Genomic DNA, 23,470 nt, shown 5'->3' with positions numbered 1-23,470 from the left:
AACTACGACGAACACTGGCCTTTCCCCTTTCATTGACTATTCGAAATTCGTAAATCACTCAAGGCTGTATCTGCAGTACAGCGAAAGCAAATCCGAAACCTATACGAGCTATCACTTGAATTTCATAAAAAACGGCTAAGTAGAACCACGCAACTATTTATCAAAACAGAATGAAAACAACTTTCACCTAAAGAAGATGGCACCGAAGAATATTACGATCAAATTCTATAGTAAATATACCAATTGCTATTTCTTTGGGCCAACATACCGTGCCTGTAACGAATAACACACTTTTCCCTCATATTACACCATCTGAAAATCCGTGGTTTCGGTGCTGCGTGTAAAATTGTCGCTGCATGGGTTTCGCACGATGCATCTCATCACCGAAGATAGAAGGCAAAGACCTTCAATGTCGTCGAATCGGAAGCGAGTATAACGTGCGATTACAGCTCACCAAATGAACCGGTGGGAGTAAAACAAAGTCTTCCACGTCCAATTCTATCCGTAAGAAACCGTCGCCACAAGTTGCACAAGCGTAAGCTGGGTGAAGAAGATCGAAGAAGCGTGAGAGGTTGCTGAAGCTGTTGAAGCAGAGTGCTCAAGAACCACGTTACCTTGCCTTTGACTTTCTCTTAAACTCACTTTCTTTTTGTACACCGATCCTATCGCGCCAACTGTGGAACCTGTAGATTACTGTCATAACGCAGCACCCGTCACATCTTCCGAGATCTTCGTAGTGTTTGGCATCATGCTGTCGTCAATAATTTCCGTACGTAAGTTGGCGTTATATTTAGATCGTAAGCTTTTTAAGACGGTGTTACAACTTGAAATTGGTATCCTCGGTGAGCTGTAGCTTCTTACTATGAGTTTGTACAGGGCAACTTTATTCCAGAAATTGATCGGCGCTTTCAAGTGTAATCGATATCAGATAAAAATTGTTATTTGTGAAATGTCAACTCTCGCAGTCAGGTATGTGCAGAGTAAATGCGACGCTCCGGGAAGAATCGTACGAATATACAATGAGCACAGAAAGGAGTGTTAAAGATATGTAATTTCGTCCAGTTCATAATTTCTTTTTCACTTGTTAAAACGTTTAATTCGCAATGTAGAGCAGCAGCTGAATCTCATTTGCAATTGAAACAACCGATTTCACCGAGAGTTTTTACCAATAAAAGTTGTGCGATTTTTCGGTTTTTAAATTGATACCTGATCGGTTTAGAAAAAGACTTGAACAACTGAGCTGGTACATTCAAGCGTGTCCATATCCATGTGTGAAGTGAATCCATTGCACAGAATGAAAAATATAAGCTATATTTAAACTAAAGCTTCTGTCCACTTTCAAATATGGTCAACCATGAGAAACAGACTTGACGTGACGAAAGAAAAATTATAATCAAGTCCAACTGGATAAAACTACTATTACGGGCATGTGTGTCACCAGATAAAACCCGTGTGTAATAAAATAAATCCCACCCACGCACCTCGTGTACATATTCATGATTGATAGTATTAGACTTCGTGTTAGACGTACTATATGTGCATTTCATATCGTAGATCAGCTTGATTTGCGCAATCGGCGCACTGGCAACCCCCGTCGCCTCCAGACCTCCGAAGGCGTTGCAGCAGCACGAGAATCCGCAGAATGGAAACTTGTTACTCGACAGCAACGCGATACCCTCAACGATTAGCGAAAACTTGATGAGTTTCTTTTCAACATTAACACCCGGCATATTGAGAAGCATATTAAATAGCGGACGGTGGGCCGAGGAGATGCCGTACGAATTCCAGGCAGACCCTGATGTCGAAACCAAAACTCAGGGCTACCAAGGATTGTACAACGAATTCCTCGAATCGAGGAAGAGACGGCTATAATTGCAGAGTTATTAATGCACACGGAGTGTGAGGAGGACTTGTTTGATTTTGAAATATAGCTGTAAGACATTTCTTGCATACTGATCGGCTGACTTCAGTTCGGTTGCAAGAAAAAATAACATTACGAATCGAGAAAATCCCACCCGAGTTAATTGATAGGGCTATAATAATACTGACTCGTATCGGTGAACTAGTTCTGAATGTTAAATCGAACTATAACAAAAATATTTTTCGAACAACGCTAGTTTTGTAACTATCGATATTATTTGCGATGGTATCAAAGTCAATGAAGCTACCTCGTGTACAACGTCTACGAGTTGAATATAATTATATCGGCGGTATTGAAGTATTAAAAATTAGCATGAAATGGAATTACAATTTTCAAATTCTACATCAATAATGGCACGAGCGATAAAGTCCAAGTCGCAGTTTACGAGAATTGCTAAAGTGGAGTGACTAAAGCCGTCAATCCGGAACGTACACTTACGTAAAAAGTGGTTAGAAAATTCTATGAGACCAGTTAAAATATATATTTGATTCGCATATTCGTAATCGAGGCTCAGCAGTGTTGCGTAAATATTATTATAACGCTGTAACGATTGGAACTTGTAGACCGAGTTTGAATAAGAGATGATCGAGTTGATGAATTAGACCCAAGACGCAATTATAGCCAAAATGCGTAATGAGTTATTTTTTTACATTTTACCGCCATTAAATATCAAACGGTTCATTTCCAAAGGAATGCAAACTTTGCATGTTGATATTTCACAATTAGTAATGACAAGTATCAAAGAGTTATAAATAGTATAAAAATATAAATATATACAGAATTATGAAAAGCATGAGTAATAAGTCGTAGTATAATTTATATTAATTTATACTAAACCCAGAAAAACAAATAGCTGGGAGAAACGAATAGTAAACCTTTACCTACAATAAATTTCAGCGTTCCGACACTGGTTAAATATTAAAATGGCAGAACCGGTTTAAACTGATTCTATATTTTTTTTTCTTCAATCGCCTTTGCGCAAAATAACTTGCTCAAAGATGTCCGGGGGCCACGTAGGAACAAATGACCCGTAACTAAAACAGCAAGTATGAGACATAATTGTACGAAGCTCGTCGGCATGCACGCAAACCTGTAATACAAGAATAAAATTAAGCTAAACTAGCAATACAGCAGTCCGCCATGTATCGTAATAGGGTAATAATGCTCAGCGGAAGAACATTGTGAATTCCGTTGCATGAATTATTTAAAAGCATCACGTTGCACGTGCAGTGGACGATCAATAAACGTCAGAAACAGGCTGTGCAATATTACGCAATGGTGTGCAGAGTAAATATCTACACTGCGTACAAAGCGCACCGGCGATATAAAAGTAAATGCATACGACAAACGAAACATCAACTCGTTAACATTAACTCGACGACGAACTTGTGAAATAAAATTGATTTACCCAGTTAAGAGTTTTGCTATTCGTACGTTTTATTTCCTTTTCTATCAACGGTACCTACGGGTTCCCATAAAAATTATATCGCGCAAGAATGCTGTCAGGTGAAGTAACAGTGTAGCCACTTTCCTCATTAACGTAAATATTACAGTCGCTACTAATCGATTTCCGAACACTTAACAAAATCCCGATATCCAGACAATTTCCTCGTGTAGGCTAATGTTTTTTTTCCGTCAGTTGATACGTGGTTTTGAAAAGATACCCTGCAGTAGATCTTTCGCCTTCTCGATACACGTTAAACCAACATTGATGATATGTTACGGGAAATTTGAGTAAGCCGACTGATAAATATCTGTCAAACCAACCAACAAGAGCCGGGCGACTGATCGAACCTTTCGATCGTAAAAAATTTTCCACAATTCTGGTTAAAAAATACATTCTAATCCGATGCGATGCGATGGTAAACAAATGTATCGGTAAGACGACGGGTCTACGTTTTCCAATGAAATATGAAGACGTACGTAACGTAACACCGTCTATGATACGGGAAAAATATGTGATATAATGGGCCGAGAATTGCGCAAGTATCGCACGTGAGGAAGTACGCGACATGTCCAGACGACTCGTTCGGCTTTACAAACATCACTCATCAGGGTTAGAGACCGAACAATGCAGCCGATCCAAGGCTGCGTTCGTTTTATATTTCATTAACGTCGACCAGCCGAAATAGACCGAACTCCGATTCGCGGATATACGGGGATTCGGCAAGGTTGGTCCTCATCTCGTCACGACGGAACAAACGAGGACGGACAAACGGGGGAACAGAGATTAAATACTCCCACGGAGCTGGCGAGCTCTCAGTATCTGCATACGCCGCTTCCTTTGCAGATTACTGCAGTTCTGACCCGACGACGACTTCCAACTCCAGGGCATTACAAGAGCCGCGACATGCGGATACCACGTAAATTGTTCTCGCCGAACTTGGCAGTATTGGTGCTGGTGTGGAGCGGTGGGATTGTTGCACTTCCGACCGAAGCAGGTAAGGTTTGAACCTCCCACGAAACCTCTTTACACGTACCGATGTCGTATTCATCCAACAGTGCCGGCCTTTCATGGAATAAAACTAAAAGCTTGACAGCTTACATGCAGGGGTGAAGTCAGACACTCTTTTTCAAACAGAAGATACTCAGATGATAAAACCGTGACGATTGGCTCGCGATCAGATACGATTGTAGTTGAGATACGGTATGTAGGGTTTTGTGATGTTACAATGCCAACGGTGTGTGGCGAATATGGTGCAGACATTTTCCCCAAGTTTTCCAGAAGAAAAGAATAGTCACATTTTCAACGATCATTCGATCCCGATTTGCTTGACGAATTCATTTTTTGTTATTGATATTAGTGACCACCAGGTAGGTGAATAACGGAGAAAAGATCCGCCGAGTATTGAATATTATAATTACTTATTTTTTCAAAAGCAAATGTTTCGTCGTGCATTTCGTTAATTTTGTTTACAGCCTGAAGATGGTCGGCATCGCCCAGCCGAAACGTCGTTTACGATTGTAAATAATACATAATGACCGACACTTGACGAATCTTTTTTACACGAATTCACTTCTTTGTACAAATATTTTTTCAAGAACAAAAAAAAGAAAAGAAAAAAAAAAAAAAACAGTCAATACTTGTTATAATCGCAATTTGGCATTCAATTTTTTTGTTCGCTTTTCTGCTTACCAAGCCGGATTTCGAAATACTTTCAACGGTTACTTTCACAACGTGCAATTGCTGATATTTAAGAAATTGATATCTGTAATTTGGCGTGGTATGCGAAGGGAAAAAATAAAGCAGATTTTATTCAAAACTGCAGGAAGAGAGACAAATCGAGGGTTCTATTGAAAAAAAAAAAAAAAAAAAAACCCCATGTCCATTATATATTTTACTATAAATGTAGCAGATTTTACTCTGCACGCAGTGATTTTCGCCGTTTCTGAAGTAAACTCTGTATTTTACGAAGTATGTATATTTTATAAAAAAAAAACATGTAATGTCCATCTTTTTCTGCAGTTTTGAGTAAAATCTTCTCTTTTATTCTCTCCGTGTAGTCCACACCATACGACATGATAAATAAAAGAATGCATGCCAATTTCTTCACGTAATTTTCCGATATTATCAATTCCGCTGGCAACCGGCCTACATCCTGGTAGAAATGGAAAACGTGTAAACTATTTTTATAGTTCCAAAATAGCTAGACGCCACTGATCACACCAAGCAGCAAATGTTAGAGGCGTTGATCACTGGTAAAAAAAAAAAAAAATTTGTTACACCGATCAGAGCACAGCAGTCGTCGACTTTCTTGCTCGTTTCGTATATTATACATTGTATTTGAGATTGTATCACGGTGACAAGCATCGAATAAAAAAGATTGCGCAGCGTGTGTCGTGAAAAGAAGCAAACAAGCAGAAAGGTTTATTGAAATCCGCAGGCGACCCGCATGAGCACCGCGTCAATCAGCTTTCTAGGTTTTACCTGCACACCGACAACGATCACGCTAACAATGTCAATGACAACTGCTCTTACGCCACGATTCATAATCCGCAAAAATTAGCATTTTAGAGTCCGTTCGACCGGCGTCGCGCGGCGTCCTCAACCTCGGATTATCATATTTGATTGTCTAACCGAAATAAAGTAGAAAATTTCAAAAGGTTTCTCGTAAGCAAACAACCACTTGTATTTACACATATATTTACACATCTTTTTCTCGTTTAAGGCGATAACGAAACAATTTCTTTAAATGCAACTTCGGTGGAAGCTCCTTGTCCCGGAATACCGAGAAGCTATTACGAGGAACTGGACTGCAAACCAGTGTTCAAGAAACCCGAGGACAAATGCCCCGTTCGTTATACGTGCGGTAAGCGGTCCAGAATCGGCTCATATTTGTGCCGAGATTTTTGTCAGATTTGGACTTTAATCATTCGTTGAATTTTCATTCCACAGATAATTTCGAGAAAAGCGATGCGGAGATGTGCTTCTTCCGCGGGAAAGCCGTGGCGCCTGGTGCCAGCATCGATACCGGAAACCCCTGCGATATTGGCTGCTCTTGTCATCTGGAGGAACCATCCTCTGAATACAATCTCACAAAGTTGGTAACACTTGTTGAACGACCGATTCTTTTCGTTAGCCAGCCTGACTTGCCGAGGATTGATCGACTAATCAAGGATCCTTCGATTCCAGAATGGCCGTCGTTAATTGCGCAATTGTCGATTGTCCGCTGGAGATGATGTCCAGTTACGACGAAGACGGAAATTTGAAGCCCTGCGTACCGAAAAAGAGTCACGACGAATGCTGCGCCAGCGAAACTGTCTGCTGTTGGTAACATTCCGTATTATCGTAGTCATTTCTAATCCAACTGCAAGATTTATGGTAATGAGTTGATCATAAAGGGGAAACAAATGGTGAAATTTTTCACTCTGATCAGGTGTAATTAGTTCAAGTCAGAGTGAAAACTGCTTTACTTTCATCTGTAATTTGATCAGAGTAGTTGGCGTTAACGTTTCATTTTGAGCAACGAAAAAGAGGATGATTAATTAGCGGTCGATATACATTGGCATTTATTTCATTCAAACGCAAATCGAAAATCTCAAATTCTGTATAATAACTGTGTTCAGTTGCGGACGCCGAAGACCAGGTTGATAACAGTACAGTAAAAATATCCGTGGCAGAAGGTAAAGAGATTGAGGTCGGAAATACGACCGCCCAAGTACCGAAAAAGTTGGCAATTTGTTTAACTGCCGATAACAAAACTTACGTCGAAGGTCAAGAATTTTATCTAGACGACCTGCCGTGTAAGGTCTGCATCTGTCAGCCCGGATACACAGGTTCGTTCAATCGTTTACAAATCGTTGAAAATTTTTTCGCAATTATAATTATCGACTACCCGTTTGACGTTTTCGCTAACAGCCGGCGAGTCTGGAGAACCGTGGTGCCGGGATGTTCGTTGTGGAACGGTCTTGGAGCATACGAGGGAAATTCGACAAGGATGTGTTCCTCTCTACTACGGCAACATCCGCTGCTGTCCCATCGGTTTCCACTGCCGTAAGATTATATTTCAATTTTTTATAGATATTGTGTGAACGGTATTGATCAACAGCGGACTAACGATTTTTTAATCATCACCGGTATAGCGAATGCAAACGACACCGTGACATCGGACGTACTTGTGAAAATCGCGCTGAATCCAGGTATATTGTTTTTTAAACCCAAACGCACGCTTGCGAAATTGAATCAATAACAAGGTTGATATTTTTTTTTTTTCTTCTCACAGACGAGACGTGCAAATTTGGAGAGTTGAACCTGAGGGTTGGTGACCGAGTCACGCCTAGGGAAACGGAAAAATGCATAGAATGCAAGTGCGAGGTTCCACCCTTCGTGACATGCCATCAGAAAACGTACGAAGAGTGCAGCTAGGCCGTAAATATTTAAAAATATCAATCAAGCTCCGACGCTGACGCTGATGAAAATATCTGATCTACGATTCATCGGTACGTGGAAAAGGAACGAATATTACGATTGGCGGATGGTGAAAGAAATATTTCAGCCTTGGTTATTTTGTCTGAAGTCTTTCGTAATTTCTGTTGTCGGTACAAAAAAAACAAAGAGTTTGAATAAGAATGATTTTCGATATGCATGTGTTTTGTGTGTATAGTGTAAATTCAGTTATAGTATTCAGTTGTATTTATTATGACGTACAAACGAGAAAGTTCGTTTTATTTGAGAATCTATAACAAATGTTTGTAATTCGTTATGCATTAGCCGAATGAGAAAATATGAGAAATTAAGTGAAGTAAAAAGAAATTGTTGTTGATTTACACCGATTGCTTTAATAGCGATACTTACATGCTATTTACAGGAATAAATTTACAGATTCATATTAGACATAGTATAACTACATGCTATAATTTCTTAATTTCACCACCGCTGTATACAACCAGACGTTGGGTATCTAGTAGTATTTTACACAACGCATTTGATGCACAGCACCAAATAATCGCGGGTATATTATAGAAATACTTATTGTATGTACATGATAGACAATCAGATATCAATATTTAGATAAATAGCGAAAATAAATACTACACATGAACGCCTATTTTTTAATTACAATAAAAATTATTCTCAGTATTAAATTTGACTTTCCGTTCATCACGGTCATATTTGTTTCTTCGATTTTGCAGAGTAAAAACTGACTGACAATGAGTAAAAAATTCACGAATACGTCTTCTTTTGTGAAATGAAATGTCGGAAGTTACAGGCGAACAAAGTTTCCTTTTCATGATCGTAACGTTATTCTGAAATTACTTGGTCGGGGTGAAAAGATTCACGAGATCGCTTCTCCGCTATTTTTCTTTTTACGGAATTCAATATTTTTCGGTGTTACACCCATGATCTAATGTGAGCAGTGAAATTTGGATTCGGTTTATTCTGAATTCATTACGAACATTTCGTTTAGCGGAAACGTTGCCCTGCAGAAAGTCTGGAATAATTACCACAAAATCGTACTACCTCCCACATGGAGATACATACATAACGCCTACGTAGTGGGGAGGGAATGTTTCCAATTAACTTGCATTATTTCGTACAAATTATTAAAATTCTTGGATGAGAAAAGTATGAAACTAATTAGTAGCTTTCCACAAAGTTAATCAATTTCATAAACTCGATAGATATCCAGGCGCGAACTTGTACGAACGTAAAAATCAATTTTTATCACTTTTGACTTTAGTACCGTACGAATGTACAAAGACAAAAAAGATGTAAATCAGATTTTTAATTTCTCCTTCCATGCATTTAGACACAGCAGCTCTTCAGGTGAAAAGTAATAAGATGCTGGGGCAACAAATTTGATCTTTTAATTGGAATAAATAATCCTTTACAACCACTCACGTTAATTAAACCACTTTAAAATAACAATGACCATGACATAAAGCGGTCAAAAACTTTCTCTCCCTGTGACTCACCAACGCTTGATGAGTGTATAAATACTTCTATTAGCATACAAATGGATATTAAAATGTCAAAACTACGCTAAGGTGCAAGACGCCAGATGTAGAAACTATTCTGCAGCCCGGAAAGCCACATTTACTAAAAAAACACATTGAACTCACTGCTTCTCAAGCATTGAGATCGCCAGGCGGCGTCCTTTGGCATTCCATAAAACGTGAGGATACCGACATCCGGATACCATTCTCGCGTCTCTTTGTTAAAAAAAAAAAAATAAATAAAATAAAATAAAAATATAAACCAAAGTAATCGTTACAGAAAAAACATCAAACGACAATCCACAAACTCAGCTTGTACAATATTCATTCATGTTGGCATTTGCGTGAAAAGTATAAAAAGTATGCAAACGGGGGAACGAAAAAAAAAAAAAAAAAAAAACTGGCGACACTAACATTTGAAAGTAGTCGTAAAGGGTGCGGTTATTTCCGTCGGTAAATTTGGAGAAGACATCGATCACGTTATAGTGATGAATGTACGAGTCGTCGGGACTGTATTGGCTGTGCAATTTGATCCAGTTGTTGAATGAGTAAAGCACGGATAACTTGCTAAGGTTACATCTTACGGAGTAATTAGCCAATGGCGGAATAGTGCAGAGCGTAACCTCAGTCAAATTAAATCTGTCCCTGCAAACATCTAGCAAGTTCTTCATGTCCCTCACCATTTTCTCCAAGCTGTGACCCTGCGTAATTTATATAATTTAGTCATGTATGCAAATAGCTGCAGGTTGCAGTAATGCGGGTAAACTTTATGCGAAATGTCAAGTTTTCAATTTTCATCAATTCTTTTGAAAGTCGTTCATAAATTATGCGATGCTTTGAAAAATGGATCGAATGTTTTACGCTATTCCCATGTTGCACTATGGTGTAAAGTTCATTGACATGATTCTGAAATACCTATTTCTTCTAGTTCACGCTATTAATTTTACAGATTCTGATAAAGAAGTCCGTTGGATATTCGAAACTACGAGTTGTGCATTCGACAGAAAATTTAGATCGTAGACTTTCAACTCAGTCTTAGAAACTTCCAAAAACCCGGCTACCAAACATATCACGTTTGCATTTTTCTCTTGTTGCAAAGATTTCCCTAAACATGCAATCACTGATAAGCCTTAATTTTTCCGTGAAAGCTGTTGGTGAAAAATTTTCTTTCAAAATGATATGAACAAGAAAGTTTGTATTAGGATTTTAAAGTCGGAAAGGAAAAGAGGCACGCATAAATATGCGAGCGGATTGAAGGAAAAAGTAAAAAAAAATCCGAGCCTATTCAACGTTTCTGAGATGGTTTACTACGATATAACGACTCTACTACCTACGAAATTCCTACCTCGTAATAAAATTTGATTTAAACATTTCCGGGAAGGATTACTACGAATTACTACCCTATCTACCGATTGTCGGTTTCCCATCGCACAGATATTTATTCAATATGGTAAGCCCTTCTGTAAACTGTTTTTGCAGGCGATCCAGTCTGGAATGTAATTAATTATTTCTCATCTAACACAATAAGAGGAGAAGATTTCTCGCATGTAATTTATGAACGGACTCTGGGATGAACAGAAAAAAGTACACGTGTGTTGCTACGAAAAATGAATAAATAAACAATGGCATACTCGAAATACGTCAACGGCACCGAGCAAAATCGTTATTTTGCCAGATAAGAACTGGGTTTTCTCCAGTCTTCGACGACAATCATCGATCGTTTGACCAGAAATGCATAATCCGCACTCAATTCCGGCTCTGGCTGTTAACAGATCGATGTAAAATAAAATGGTAATTCTAAACGGCATATCTTTCACTGTTATATCACTTCGTTATCTCGGTCTCGGACGATTACCTTCTGGCTTCCAAGGTTGTGCCCCAAAATTTTTTATCGCCAGTTGTAGAAAAAAATCATCACCGATTAACTGGTGCCCGTTAACCAACGGCTCTAACAGAACTTCCTACGAAAATGTGGAGGACACAACGTTAAAGGATGGTGAAAAAATTGTTTCATTATGTAACAAAAAAAAATTAAACGATCTTTGAGTGCAGTCCGGAAACAGATGTGATAGGATTAATATTTATTAGCAAAAGCTCTGAAAAGCTTAGAGTTTTTGAGACAGCTGAAATACAATGTAAGCAATGATAATAATCATATCAACAAGAGCAACACTCGAAAACTAATGGAATGTTTTGGAAAACTCACCTCTGTCCAAAGTAACGAAGCCGAATCCAAAGAGAATTGCAATTAAGAATTAGGTACGTTATTCAACCGGCGAATCAAGTCAATCAAACACCCATTCACAGTCATCATTCTTACTTGTTATTTATTGTTAATCACAGTTACACCAACAATTAATAACATCTCTATTATATGATATACCGACACGTGCTTTATATAGAAAATAAAGTACGTAATATTATATAAAACATTGCTAGCAGAACGAAATACATAAAATTTCTAGGTATAGATTTTACAAAAGAATAGAAATCCCGCAAGGTGCCAGTTTCTGGGATAACAAGAGCTTTCCGCAAATAAGCCTATAATTAAAATCGACTTCACCTGCAAATATTCTCACCAATGCAAATGTATATAAAATAGCTTGCACGGTGAAGTGAACTGATCTGCTTCAGTGCAAACAGAAAACGATGCGTAGAAATTCGAAAACTAAAAATAAAATCTGAGTTTCGTAATCATGGTGATCACGTATAGTTGTTGATAATCTTCCTCATTCATGACTACCCTGTATATTTCTTACAGTAATTCAAATTAATTTGATATGAGCTATCGAGCATTCAACAAGGCTAGACACTCTGTGTCGCGATGGTACAGTCTTCTCCAAATTTCAAAAATTACAGTTTCAATTTCGTTTTACGCAGCACTGCAAAATTCACCGTGAAAACTTCAAATTCGCAGAACATATTTAAAGCGGTGATACGGAAAGAAACACAAGGAATGGTTCAACGACGATAGAACGGACATTGTTATTATAAATTCGAATGAATCAATTAACACCAGACAAGACATAATTCATTGAAATTCGTTGTGTTACTTTGCTGTAACGAAGCACTTGCAATGATTTCCCAAAATGCGAAGTAGCCCCACGATTTCTCAAAGACTGTATGATTTGTCACTGAAGCGTGCCCAGCATCGTAACAGCTCATTAAACTAACTCGAATTAACAAGATGATGAAAATTCAAATATTACATTTCTGATCAAAGTTTTCGAATTTCTAAAAGTCCATTTCCCAAGATTTTTACCAAAATTTACTTATTCATCGCAATATAGCGCATCAAGCATCGTATATCAAATTGCTTCATGGCACAGCGCCATCCAAGTATTGAATTATCAAAAACAAATAAAAATACAAAATATAACAAAGTCAGTCCCATCATAGAATGTTCCTGAGGTACTTAAAATAGTGAAAGATAATCAACCGATTTTGTAGTAAAGATATCTAACTTAGTAATAAAACTAGTTACAAGGAAAATAAAAAACATAAAAAAGGTCGGAAGGAAAGATTATCCTAGTACATGAAAGAATACTGAGGATACATATTTCTCCACCAAGGATACCCGGGATAATTATACCACGGATAGAAGCGCGACCCTGGGACGTTGGTGTACCCGAATTGCTGCCCCGTCGACCACCAGTACCCACTCTGATTATCTAGCAGGTACGACGACTGATACTGACACGAATCCCAGCCCCGCCACCAATTATTAGCATTGTTAGTAGGCCCAGCTAAACCTGAACAAACAAAGGTGTTTCAAATAGGCGCGACTTCGTGTGTTGCAAATCTGATCGAATAATCCCGTGTTCAAAGTGAAAAACGCCGAAAGATATTTCCTCTATTCCCTTATCCTCCGCACTCTATACGGAAAGCATTTTTCAGAGTGAAAATGTGCGAGATTTCGAATTTCGCATTGTCAATTCAAATTCTGAGTAACAGGGACGAGAGGAATTTATCAGTCGACTTTTTTTGCTCGCTACTGCACTTACCGCCGTGTTGATTAGCGTAAAGCGTGTTAGACGATTGAACCTTCGATTGACTCGGTCGATTCCGGATTTCCCTGACGGGGTATTTACCCACCTCTGCATCTTTGTTGTCGGCGACGCGAATATTGAATCTCCAGCTTCGGTAGCCCTCGGCATATCTTTTTTCACATTCTGAGTTGTAGTTGTACATGTTGTCGTCGATACTGCTCAAAGATGCCGGGGCTTTTGTGCTCCATGAACGATCTAAGTATTTATTTGTCATGCTATATTCAGACGCTGAATAAAATTGCTTGGCCTTTGGTTCGTTTACATGCGCGGAATGATCCTTCAATAATACACGACAAGACAGCTCTCAATTAGCTGTTTTGATAGTTACTCGACGGACTAGCAGAACTAAAGAAATCGCAGGGATTCTACGAAATCGCAATAGTAAATTCGTATGATTTGTGCCATTTCTTGATTTCTGCGTCAAATGAGAATATATTCAAGTGTTTTTGACTAGAACTGCGTAAAGAATGAGACTGTTAAGCCCGTTCTTGCGTTTAAGATACGTGGACTTAAATATTTGACTGAGGAAAAACCTTTACTTCGTAACTTTGGAATTGTTTAAAATTCGGTATGACGTAATAAAACAAAACATACTAATATTTTAAAGTCTTCACTCCTTCATAGTCTTAGTAAAAATAATAAAATAGTAATTTTTTCCCCAATGTTTCGCTACGGTAACGTTAATAATTTTAATCTCGTGATATTTGGAGATATATGGTATACATAAACGTGGAAGTCGACCAGGGCACTCCCTTAACGCCGATTGTAAATTCTCCAACGTTTACTCAAGTAGAAGGTCCAGAATCTGTGATCAGCAGTACCGCTGCCGTGTGATGAGAGTTAACCAATATTTATATAACCATACATATTAATGAAGGAACAACATGATAACACAAAAACGTGTGTACGTTTAATTGTATAGAGCATACCGTTGTAGCTGTGAAAATTTGGGCTACTACTACAATTTTGGATCCCCGTCCGTCCAGTGTTGAAGTTATTAAACCGATCCATGTCTCTACGTTCGTTATTTTTTTCTACCCAGTAGTTCTTTTTCGTCCTGCTTGAGGAGGTGTACCATTTCGACTTAGTATACGCGATCTTCGTGTTTCTGGTAAATCTTTCCGACCGGGGAGTAGTTGCTGCAAGTTTTTTCGGCCTTCGGTTTCTCTAAAATACGACGAAAGAGAATTTGTCAACCTTATAAAATCGACGGACACCGAGTCACAGAGTCATAGGGTAACCATCGGTAGAAGAAGAGAATATCGTAACTACCTTCCTCTGGTTGGATGGATTTTTCTGCTTTCTCACAAGACTGTCGATATGGGCGACTTTTGGATCAGACACGAAAAGCACCGAGTCACCGAAATGATTAGTTCTCACGTCAACGAAGTCGATGCTTTTTACAAAACTCTGAAGACTTGTGTAACCCAGTTGGGCATACGGTATACTTTCGCCTACTAAGGCCCTGTAATCATCTACAAATCAATGCGTCGTGAGATTTTCGAATGTCGAGATAAACACGAAGTCCTCGAAAGTTTTTCTTTCACTAAATCGCTAAATCGCAGCATATGTCCATATCAAAATCGAGCGTAAACACGAATGACAACAAAAACTTAGCGTATTAATACCGTCGCCACGACTAGCTCCCTCACTCCCCCCGCGGTTAAGAGTTACATGGTCTTATCTTTACAATGTAACCGTGATTGTTATTACCAAAATCAATCGGAGGAATCAATTTTTGACTGTAAATGAAGAATATAGAAATTCCTAACCGATTAAAATTACCAGCACCGCAGTTATGCTAATTTCTTGTGAACAGCGACAGATTTTCGCAATTTCACATGCTTTAAACAATGTATTAATATTAATTGTACGGTAATAATTGACGCGAGTGTCAGATTTTTGTTGAAGAAACTTTAAATATGATTGTCTTTGCAGAGTGATAAGAGTGATAAAGTAATTCTCGGACGCTATTAATTAACGAAGCTCATGATAAATCAGCGGTCGCAATAATGACCATTAATAATTTAGCGACGCTTATTTTAATTTATTTGAGAAAATTTCCGTTCACGATCACTTAATAACGACCCAAAGTTTTCGACAGTTATACATGATTCTAAAGCGAGTATTGTTGCGAAATTGACTGAAATACATTCTTTCACAAACAAAATACGAAAATACATTAAGAGGATGCTATACTCAGCCTTTTTAACAACTGAGTAAAATGTCATTTTTTTTTTACTATTATCAAAGCCGACGCAGCACCGATGCGAAAATGCCACAGTCAGCGCAATTCTACATACAATGTCAATCAAAACTATCCAAAAACTTGTTCAATTCACGCGAAAATAACTCCACAAAATTTATTCCTACAATCAGTGGTAAATCAATTACAGGAATACATTTGTTTGGTTTTATTATGGTGCGCAACAAAACATTGTTTCAGATATTTGTATTCGGCATTGCATGCAAAATTTCACTTACTGCAGCGTGTATTACAGGTATAAAACACGGAATTGTCCCCCCTATTTTGCTAGGCACATAAACAAGTAGGTAGTCGGCTTAAAGGGTAAAAATTACTGAGATTGATCAAGAGTAGTATTGGGAACTGACCACTTTAGTCATAACATCTGGTGGCCAAAAAGGGGCCAGGTTTTACTGGGCAGCTTAATAAGTTATTAAGGCGTGAGATTCGTTTAAATTAAATAAATAAGTATATACATTTTTTTGAAGACACTTTGGAAGTTAAACGAACGAACACTTGTAAATAAATTGATGAAAGATTGCGCATCCTGAAAGGCAAGCTAAATCCCGTTTAGCGAACAAATGTCTAAATCGACTCGATGATCCAATCGATAAACATTCGTACGAGCTCAGTGCATTCAAATAATCAACCAAACAGTAAAACAAAAACATATAAGCGATACGTCCTTCTGAGACTCGAGTACAAACTATCCGGTGCGTATCACCTTTCGAATAAAACTTGACGCAGGAAAGCCACAATTTGGGAAGCTTAACATGCGTGGATTGAAAATGAAACTTACCCTCGATTTCAGGAAAAGGTACGCCGCCCTTGCGTGAGACAATACAAGATTTGACCATTTTTTTTACCGCCTCCTGCGACGTCATGACGTTAGCTTTGCGAGTGCTCACCGTGTTGCTTGGGGACTTTTCTTTCCTCGCTGTCTCCTCTCCGAATGAGCGTATATCACTCAATCACTAACTCACACACGAGGACACTAGGAAATATTGTCGAGAGACTCGCTCACTGTCTTTTACCGAATCGCAAAGACGTGAATCCGTTTAGAAACTTATTACCTCTGCCGGAACGGCTTTTACTCCGCAGAACAGTCGAACGCCGATCTACGCGTGTCTACCAGTGTCTGCCAACTGCGAAGACTCGAAGAACGGAGAGAAATCGCGACGATTGGCCGCGTGGTTCGGTCAGGAGAGAATGGACGCACTTCATTGGCCGATCTAGTGGCGCGAAGGTAGTCGATTATCACGGTGGCGATGTTGTTTGAATTGGGAACGTAATTGCCTGAATCTCTGTAATATCGAGATTCCGATTGCACAGATTTACTTTGTTTTTGCCGGTTTTACGCATTAGTCGTAAGCAGGTTCAAGTTATTTATTCAAAGGTCGGATCAGTCACGCACAATGAAAAGTTAAATAGTAACCCCGGCGTTGAATATAATTAAGATAGAGATGACTGCTGTGGGAATCAATGGATTCGGAAGAATTGGACGTATGTGTTTGAGGGCCTGTCTCGAAAAGAATTTACAAGTGAGATCGTAGATCGCGAAAAGATGTGAATATAGAAAAAATAAAAGTATCTTTTGTTTCATGCATCTTCAGGTGAGCCACATCAACGATCCTTACATTGCAGCAGATTACATGGTGTATTTGTTCAAGTACGACTCTACCCACGGATCACTGCCGGATAAAATTTTTTGCGAAGATAACTCCCTGGTGATAAGAGGTAGGTGAAAAATGCACTTGTCTTGTAAGTATAGAAGTGAAACTCAACCACTGATTAATTCTCGTACCTTAATCGTAATCGAGAGAGGAAAATATCCACCTCGCAAGAAAAGGATCCCGCTAAAATTGGCTGGGACGAAGTGGGGGTGAAATACGTGATAGAAGCTACCGGCGTCTTCACCACTCTCGAAAAAGCAAGCGTGAGTCGAACTTGATAATTAGTAACAACGTAAATATCAAAACGTGGATTCGTCAATTGGTTTCGAATGAAATCAGCGGCACGTGGACGGGGGTGCAAAACGGGTCGTGATCACCGCGCCATCTGTCGACGCTCCGATGCACGTCTACGGCGTGAATCACCGCTGTTACGACCCCACAGTCGGAAATGTCGTTTCCACAGCCTCCTGTACTACCAACTGCGTGGCGCCAATCGTCAAAGTTATGAATGACAATTTTGAAATAATCGAAGCCATGATTACGAGCATTCACGCAGTGACGGCTTCCCAGAAAACTTTAGATGGTCCTACGGGAAAGGTGAAATTTAATCAGTAATTATTTAATAAAAATTTTGTTTTTCATTTATCGCGATAGAACATTATCCCGAACAGTTGATTTACTAAGAAATAATTATGCACCTTCCGTCTCCGGTTGTATTCTACATCTAAATATATTGTCAGTCTGCTCAGTTATAGAATGAATTAACGTCTTTTTAGGAATGTGTTTCACCTGAGTATCGCGTAATAAGATGACAGTAATGCTCGGATTAAGAGTACTGTAAATTAGGCATGTCACCCAGCGAGATGGAGGCGACTAATTTTCTATTTACCTTGCTACTTAGGTGACTGATAAATACTTGTTCAACACGTGAAGAACCCCAGTTTCTCTGATTTTCTTTTCCTGATATGATACGTGCTCAAAGAATTTCTCATTCGCTATATTGGTCTCATATATCAATGACAGGAGTATTGCTAGATCATATCATTCATTTCTAGTGAATAATCTCAGGTGTTGCCTAGTTTTCTCAATGTTATGCAAGAGATATGTTATATTACAACTATCATTACTACTCGGATGTGTAACTTTTAGTGGGTACATAAATTAGACGTGTCAGTCGCGGTTTTGGGCATGGGAATTCAAATGGTGGAATTTTTAATTGCCTTGATAAAAATTTGTTAAGCTTTGGAGAGACGGCCGGGGGTGTTGTCAGAACATCATCCCCACGTCTACCGGTGCTGCGAAGTCCTTGGCCAAGGTCATTCCGGAACTTAAGGACAAAATATCCGCAATCGCTTTCCGCGTACCTGTGCCTAATGTTTCCGTATGTGACATCACTTTTCGGTAAGAACTCCACGGATTCAATAACCTCTTAATTGTTCCTACTGGAAGTTTATCATATCAAGTTTTTATTGCGTGAAAAAAAATCTGGCTTTTAACGCTCGGATAAAAATTACATTGCGTTGTGAACATATACTTATAATTATATTTCGTTTGTCAAAATCACTTTCATCGATTTATGCCCATTCTCACAAGTTTTCTGTTCTCCGCAAATTTCAAGAGTTTCGAAACCGACGACTTACGACGAGGTCAAAAGAGCTATGAAGCACGCGTCTGAAGGTGAATTCAAGGGTATAATGGCGTACACCGAGGACGATTGCGTCTCTTCAGACTTCAATCATACGACGTACTCGTGTACGTTCGATGCCAAGGCGGGTATCCCGCAAACGAGTACCTTCATAAAGGTGGTCGCATGGTAATTCATTCTTACATACAGCAGAAGCTCTGCTCCGTTTTACAGGACGTCAACAAATTATTTATCTTTAATTTTTCTAATTCAAGGTACGACAACGAATACGGTTATGCCCATCGTGTCGTCGATATGATTGCTTTCATGCAGGATACCGACCAGGGATAACGGTGCTATAATGATGTCGAGAAGACGTGCGATTTTTTAATATTTATACCCCATAATATGCAATTTAATGTATGCCATATTAGTTGTGTAACATTATTGTTTCTTTCATCAAATTTTCGTTCGTATTTTCATTATTGCAAAAATAATAAACTCGACACGTGAAAAAAGCACGTAACCAAATAATTCCTGCGGTTACAGTTTTCAGAAATGCTATACATATTTGGAGTTCCTTATACACTTCGATCGTGACTCATCGCATGGTTCTGCTGAAATTTCGAACAAACTCTACGTCTCCAATGCGAAATGGGAAAATCATCGTCGTTCCGGCTGGTGTAACAAATTGAAATCCTTGAAGTCACATTAAACTTCCGTGAAATCAGATTAAGTCACCACTGGAGCCAGCTGATATACCCCTAATACCACGGGATACCTATACCTGTATCTATAATGGATTGCACAATTCGCATCAGAGTTGCGATTCGTTGCCGCACAATTTTTGGTCTTCCACTCTTTATGAATGGATACGACATGCAACGGTACAATAGATAATGCAATCGAGGTTGTTGCCAACTGTTGTTGGACACTTTTGTATTTTTGAAATCTATAAAAAAAGAAATGTAACCGCCAAGGTCGTAGATTCGGTGTAATCCGGAGGCTCCCCGACTCGCCATTCAGCAGGGTGCGCGTGCTCCGAGTCGCGCAGGACACGTCGATAGACCGCGGGTACCACGTGACACGCCCGAGATCTCCCACCACGTAGAGAATCCCACCCAGCTACCACGACTGCCACGACGTTTATAATACCCGATCGGTGCCCTTCAAACGACACTGGCCCTGTGGTAGCTGCTGTGAGTGGATCTGTCTGTTACGTAAGTTGAGAACACACGACGAGTTTCGTTAGGGATAGCATCCCGCCCTATTTCCGTCATTTTCCTCTACTACAGAATACCAGATCTTGACTATTCTGCGCGTATATTGTATCGGTAACGGTTGACTCCGTAACCCACGTAGTCGCCGGGAGACATTTTTGTAATCGCCGGTCACGTAATCGTTGCATTCTACATCCTACTGACTTTTCCCACTCAATTGCTCTATATTCTAACGGCGATTGAAATCGAATACATCGGTCTCCGTGAACACTTTATCATGTGATGCATATCTCATTTGCCAACAATATATTGTATTCGTTTTTGTAAGGCAACCGCATTTACTTTGTTAACGCCATTTTGAACAATATAGATATATATATATATATATACATTTCGAATTTCTTACGTTCGTGTGTACGGACAACTCAATTAGATCTTCGGTAAAGATAGGTACACCAATGCAATGTATGTATTTGGTCGTGTTGGTCCAGTAAGTCGTCCGTTTCAATGTATTCGTATGACTGGCGATCTGAGGGTCTCAGCTAACGTCTTGGTGTAACGACTCGAGCCGGTTGAATGAAAATATGTTATTTCTAACTTGTTTCGTAAATACGATGCAACATAAGCTCGTGAAAACGAAGCTGTAAACTTTGCTAAACGTCAATGTCACTACAAACACGCCGACCTACTGATAATTTGTGCTGGAAATCAGATTTGCCCTTGACGTGACCTCTAACTGATGGACCTATAATGAAGGCTATCTGATATTTGCTGAACGGTTATTGAGTATCTGTCAGCTTCACCTGGAAAACTAGCGAATTTTTTTCATTTTTCAAAATAATCTAACACTCAATCACAAAGATATAATCAATGTAAAAAAAATTATTCATTGGAATGTGGATTCATACAACTTTGATAAACCAGGAACAATCCTATCATCTTATGCCAGCAGTCGATATTGAGGAGTTTTATTACAATCTTTGGATGCAACGATCGATACAAGAACAAGAATATTTATTTAACTAATCTGACAAAATATTTACCTCAATTAAACCTTTTCTTGAATAGTTCATGTCTTTTATCACTTGTACGCAAATTTATTGAAATCAGGATTTATTAAAGCAGAATCCAAGTAATTTACCCAACGCATGGGTAGTGCACCTTATACCAATGGAGCTAGGCATAGTCGAAATTTTAATATTTTAAGTTTTTGGGAACCCTGGGTGATGAAGAGTAGAAATATTATTCCTATCAACTATTATTATAATATATACTATTACATCATACTTTGACAGGGTTAAATTTTTTCAAAATCTGTTATCATGATATTGGTTCACATCTCTAATAATTATTCATTAATTTACAGCTAATAACACGAAAGCATAAACATGAGCAAAATTGGAATTAACGGATTTGGCCGTATTGGCCGTCTGGTCCTGAGGGCATCCCTTGAGAACGGAGCTGAGGTCAGTACACTGCATCATTTAAGAACCCAATATCCTCTACTTGTGACTGTTTGAGAATTTCTCCTATCATCGATTTCTTCCTCAGGTTGTTGCTGTCAATGACCCCTTCATTGGACTAGATTACATGGTCTACATGTTCAAGTATGATTCTACTCACGGTAAATTCAAAGGAGAAGTCAAGGCTGAAGATGGTTTCCTTGTTGTAAACGGAAAGAAAATCTCAGTCTTCAGCGAGCGCGACCCCAAAGCCATCCCATGGGGTAAGGCTGGCGCAGAATATGTTGTAGAGTCGACTGGTGTCTTTACCACCATTGAGAAAGCTTCCGTGAGTAAAATGGCTAACTCAATGTAGCAATCAAATTATTTCCCAGGAATAGTAATTTTTACCGATTGTAACATCATCGAAGATACGCTTATGTACTTGTGTGTTTAGGCTCACTTGGAAGGAGGGGCCAAGAAGGTCATTATCTCCGCCCCATCTGCCGATGCACCCATGTTCGTCGTTGGTGTCAATTTGGATGCTTATGACCCAAGCTTCAAAATTGTATCAAACGCTTCATGCACTACAAACTGTCTGGCTCCTTTGGCCAAGGTCGTTCATGACAATTTCGAAATCGTTGAAGGTTTGATGACTACCGTTCACGCAACCACTGCCACTCAGAAGACTGTTGACGGACCCTCTGGCAAGGTTCGTTTACTTGACATTCAGTTATAAATTAATTTATCATCTAAATGCTGGTTTCACTTTTTCAGGATTACCTATTCTATAAAACCTTGGTGTTTTCATGTTCTACATATTTTCCTAGTATCTGATAGCAATATATTTGCTGGCAAAATTTCTATTGGGACTCCATTAACTGCTATTCTTTTATAGCTGTGGCGTGATGGACGTGGTGCTGCACAAAACATCATCCCTGCTTCCACTGGTGCCGCTAAAGCTGTCGGCAAAGTCATTCCTGCATTGAACGGCAAACTCACTGGTATGGCGTTCCGTGTACCTGTTGCCAACGTATCCGTTGTAGACTTGACTGTACGTCTTGCCAAGCCTGCTCCCTATGACGCTATCAAGGCTAAGGTCAAGGAGGCTGCTGCAGAGGGTGGACCTCTGTACGGAATCCTTGGTTACACCGAAGACGATGTTGTATCATCTGACTTCATCGGCGACAACCGTTCAAGCATCTTTGATGCTAAGGCTGGAATTCCCTTAAACGATCAGTTCGTTAAACTCATTTCCTGGTATGACAACGAGTATGGATATTCAAGCCGTGTCATCGACCTCATCAAGTTCATGCAGTCCAAAGATTAAAAATCTTAATATTTAATTGCTTTTAACCAGTAACTTTTGTCTTCTCAATGTACTCCGCAGTTCGTCGTATAATTTATATTTATAATCAGAAACACCATTACAGTTAGTGAATTTGTAACACTGTCAAATGATGATAGTGGAAAAGCATTTCGTCGTAACAAGTCTTATATGGTATCTGATTTTGTTGTAAACGATGATATCCTACTGTTACAACTGCAGTCGTATATGGTGTACATCTTACTGGTTTTACGTGGGCATGTCAACGAGTTCAGTAACAATCAATTTCCATGCTTTTCATTTTAGATCTAGTAATCATTAAAAATAGTTGTAATAAAATCGATATTACACTCAATGTTGTTACAGTATCAAAAAAATGTAAAGTATTCGATTCAAAGTACTGCAGTAGTGAATAATTTGACAAAATTTGATTACGATCTAAGTATCACTCTTATAATTATAATTGATAGCCTTATGTTATTTTTCATTTAAGAACCAAAAATGAATAAAAATATGAAACTAGAAACCTAAT

At 38.9% G+C, this 23,470-nt stretch overlaps 4 protein-coding genes and 1 long non-coding RNA gene across 6 annotated transcripts; 4 read left to right on the top strand and 1 right to left on the bottom strand.

Moving 5' to 3' along the window:
- The first annotated feature begins 420 nt into the window (after positions 1-420).
- Positions 421-3,337, top strand: LOC124296770 (uncharacterized). Of its 2 annotated transcripts, none has more exons than XR_006906452.1 (2): positions 421-769; positions 1,555-3,337. It is a non-coding gene; the product is annotated as an uncharacterized LOC124296770 (long non-coding RNA). The 2 variants fall into 2 exon arrangements; XR_006906453.1 differs by having other exon boundaries at positions 421-773.
- A 694-nt stretch (positions 3,338-4,031) lies between these two features.
- Positions 4,032-8,163, top strand: LOC124296761 (uncharacterized). The gene is made up of 8 exons (XM_046747104.1): positions 4,032-4,362; positions 6,091-6,231; positions 6,318-6,462; positions 6,555-6,688; positions 6,989-7,198; positions 7,281-7,415; positions 7,505-7,561; positions 7,645-8,163. The coding sequence occupies exons 1-8, from the start codon at positions 4,272-4,274 to the stop codon at positions 7,785-7,787; spliced, it is 1,056 nt and encodes a 351-aa protein (XP_046603060.1). The 5' UTR covers positions 4,032-4,271; the 3' UTR covers positions 7,788-8,163.
- Positions 7,941-16,811, bottom strand: LOC124296759 (maternal effect protein oskar-like). The gene is made up of 8 exons (XM_046747101.1): positions 16,452-16,811; positions 14,680-14,882; positions 14,337-14,574; positions 13,454-13,602; positions 11,214-11,319; positions 10,990-11,120; positions 9,773-10,059; positions 7,941-9,574 (listed from the first exon to the last, which is right to left on the bottom strand). The coding sequence occupies exons 1-8, from the start codon at positions 16,534-16,536 to the stop codon at positions 9,481-9,483; spliced, it is 1,293 nt and encodes a 430-aa protein (XP_046603057.1). The 5' UTR covers positions 16,537-16,811; the 3' UTR covers positions 7,941-9,480.
- A 257-nt stretch (positions 16,812-17,068) lies between these two features.
- Positions 17,069-19,467, top strand: LOC124296763 (glyceraldehyde-3-phosphate dehydrogenase-like). The gene is made up of 7 exons (XM_046747106.1): positions 17,069-17,193; positions 17,266-17,393; positions 17,477-17,588; positions 17,665-17,922; positions 18,566-18,726; positions 18,944-19,138; positions 19,225-19,467. The coding sequence occupies exons 1-7, from the start codon at positions 17,116-17,118 to the stop codon at positions 19,298-19,300; spliced, it is 1,008 nt and encodes a 335-aa protein (XP_046603062.1). The 5' UTR covers positions 17,069-17,115; the 3' UTR covers positions 19,301-19,467.
- A 562-nt stretch (positions 19,468-20,029) lies between these two features.
- Positions 20,030-23,464, top strand: LOC124296762 (glyceraldehyde-3-phosphate dehydrogenase 2-like). Its single transcript, XM_046747105.1, has 5 exons — positions 20,030-20,169; positions 21,536-21,635; positions 21,721-21,960; positions 22,069-22,323; positions 22,510-23,464. The coding sequence occupies exons 2-5, from the start codon at positions 21,558-21,560 to the stop codon at positions 22,939-22,941; spliced, it is 1,005 nt and encodes a 334-aa protein (XP_046603061.1). The 5' UTR covers positions 20,030-20,169; positions 21,536-21,557; the 3' UTR covers positions 22,942-23,464.
- Positions 23,465-23,470: the final 6 nt, after the last annotated feature.

Source organism: Neodiprion virginianus, chromosome 1 (assembly GCF_021901495.1).
Source record: "Neodiprion virginianus isolate iyNeoVirg1 chromosome 1, iyNeoVirg1.1, whole genome shotgun sequence".
Lineage (NCBI taxonomy): Eukaryota > Metazoa > Arthropoda > Insecta > Hymenoptera > Diprionidae > Neodiprion > Neodiprion virginianus.
The sequence above is the reverse complement of the archived record's forward strand: the minus strand, read 5'-3'. Positions and strand labels throughout refer to the sequence as shown.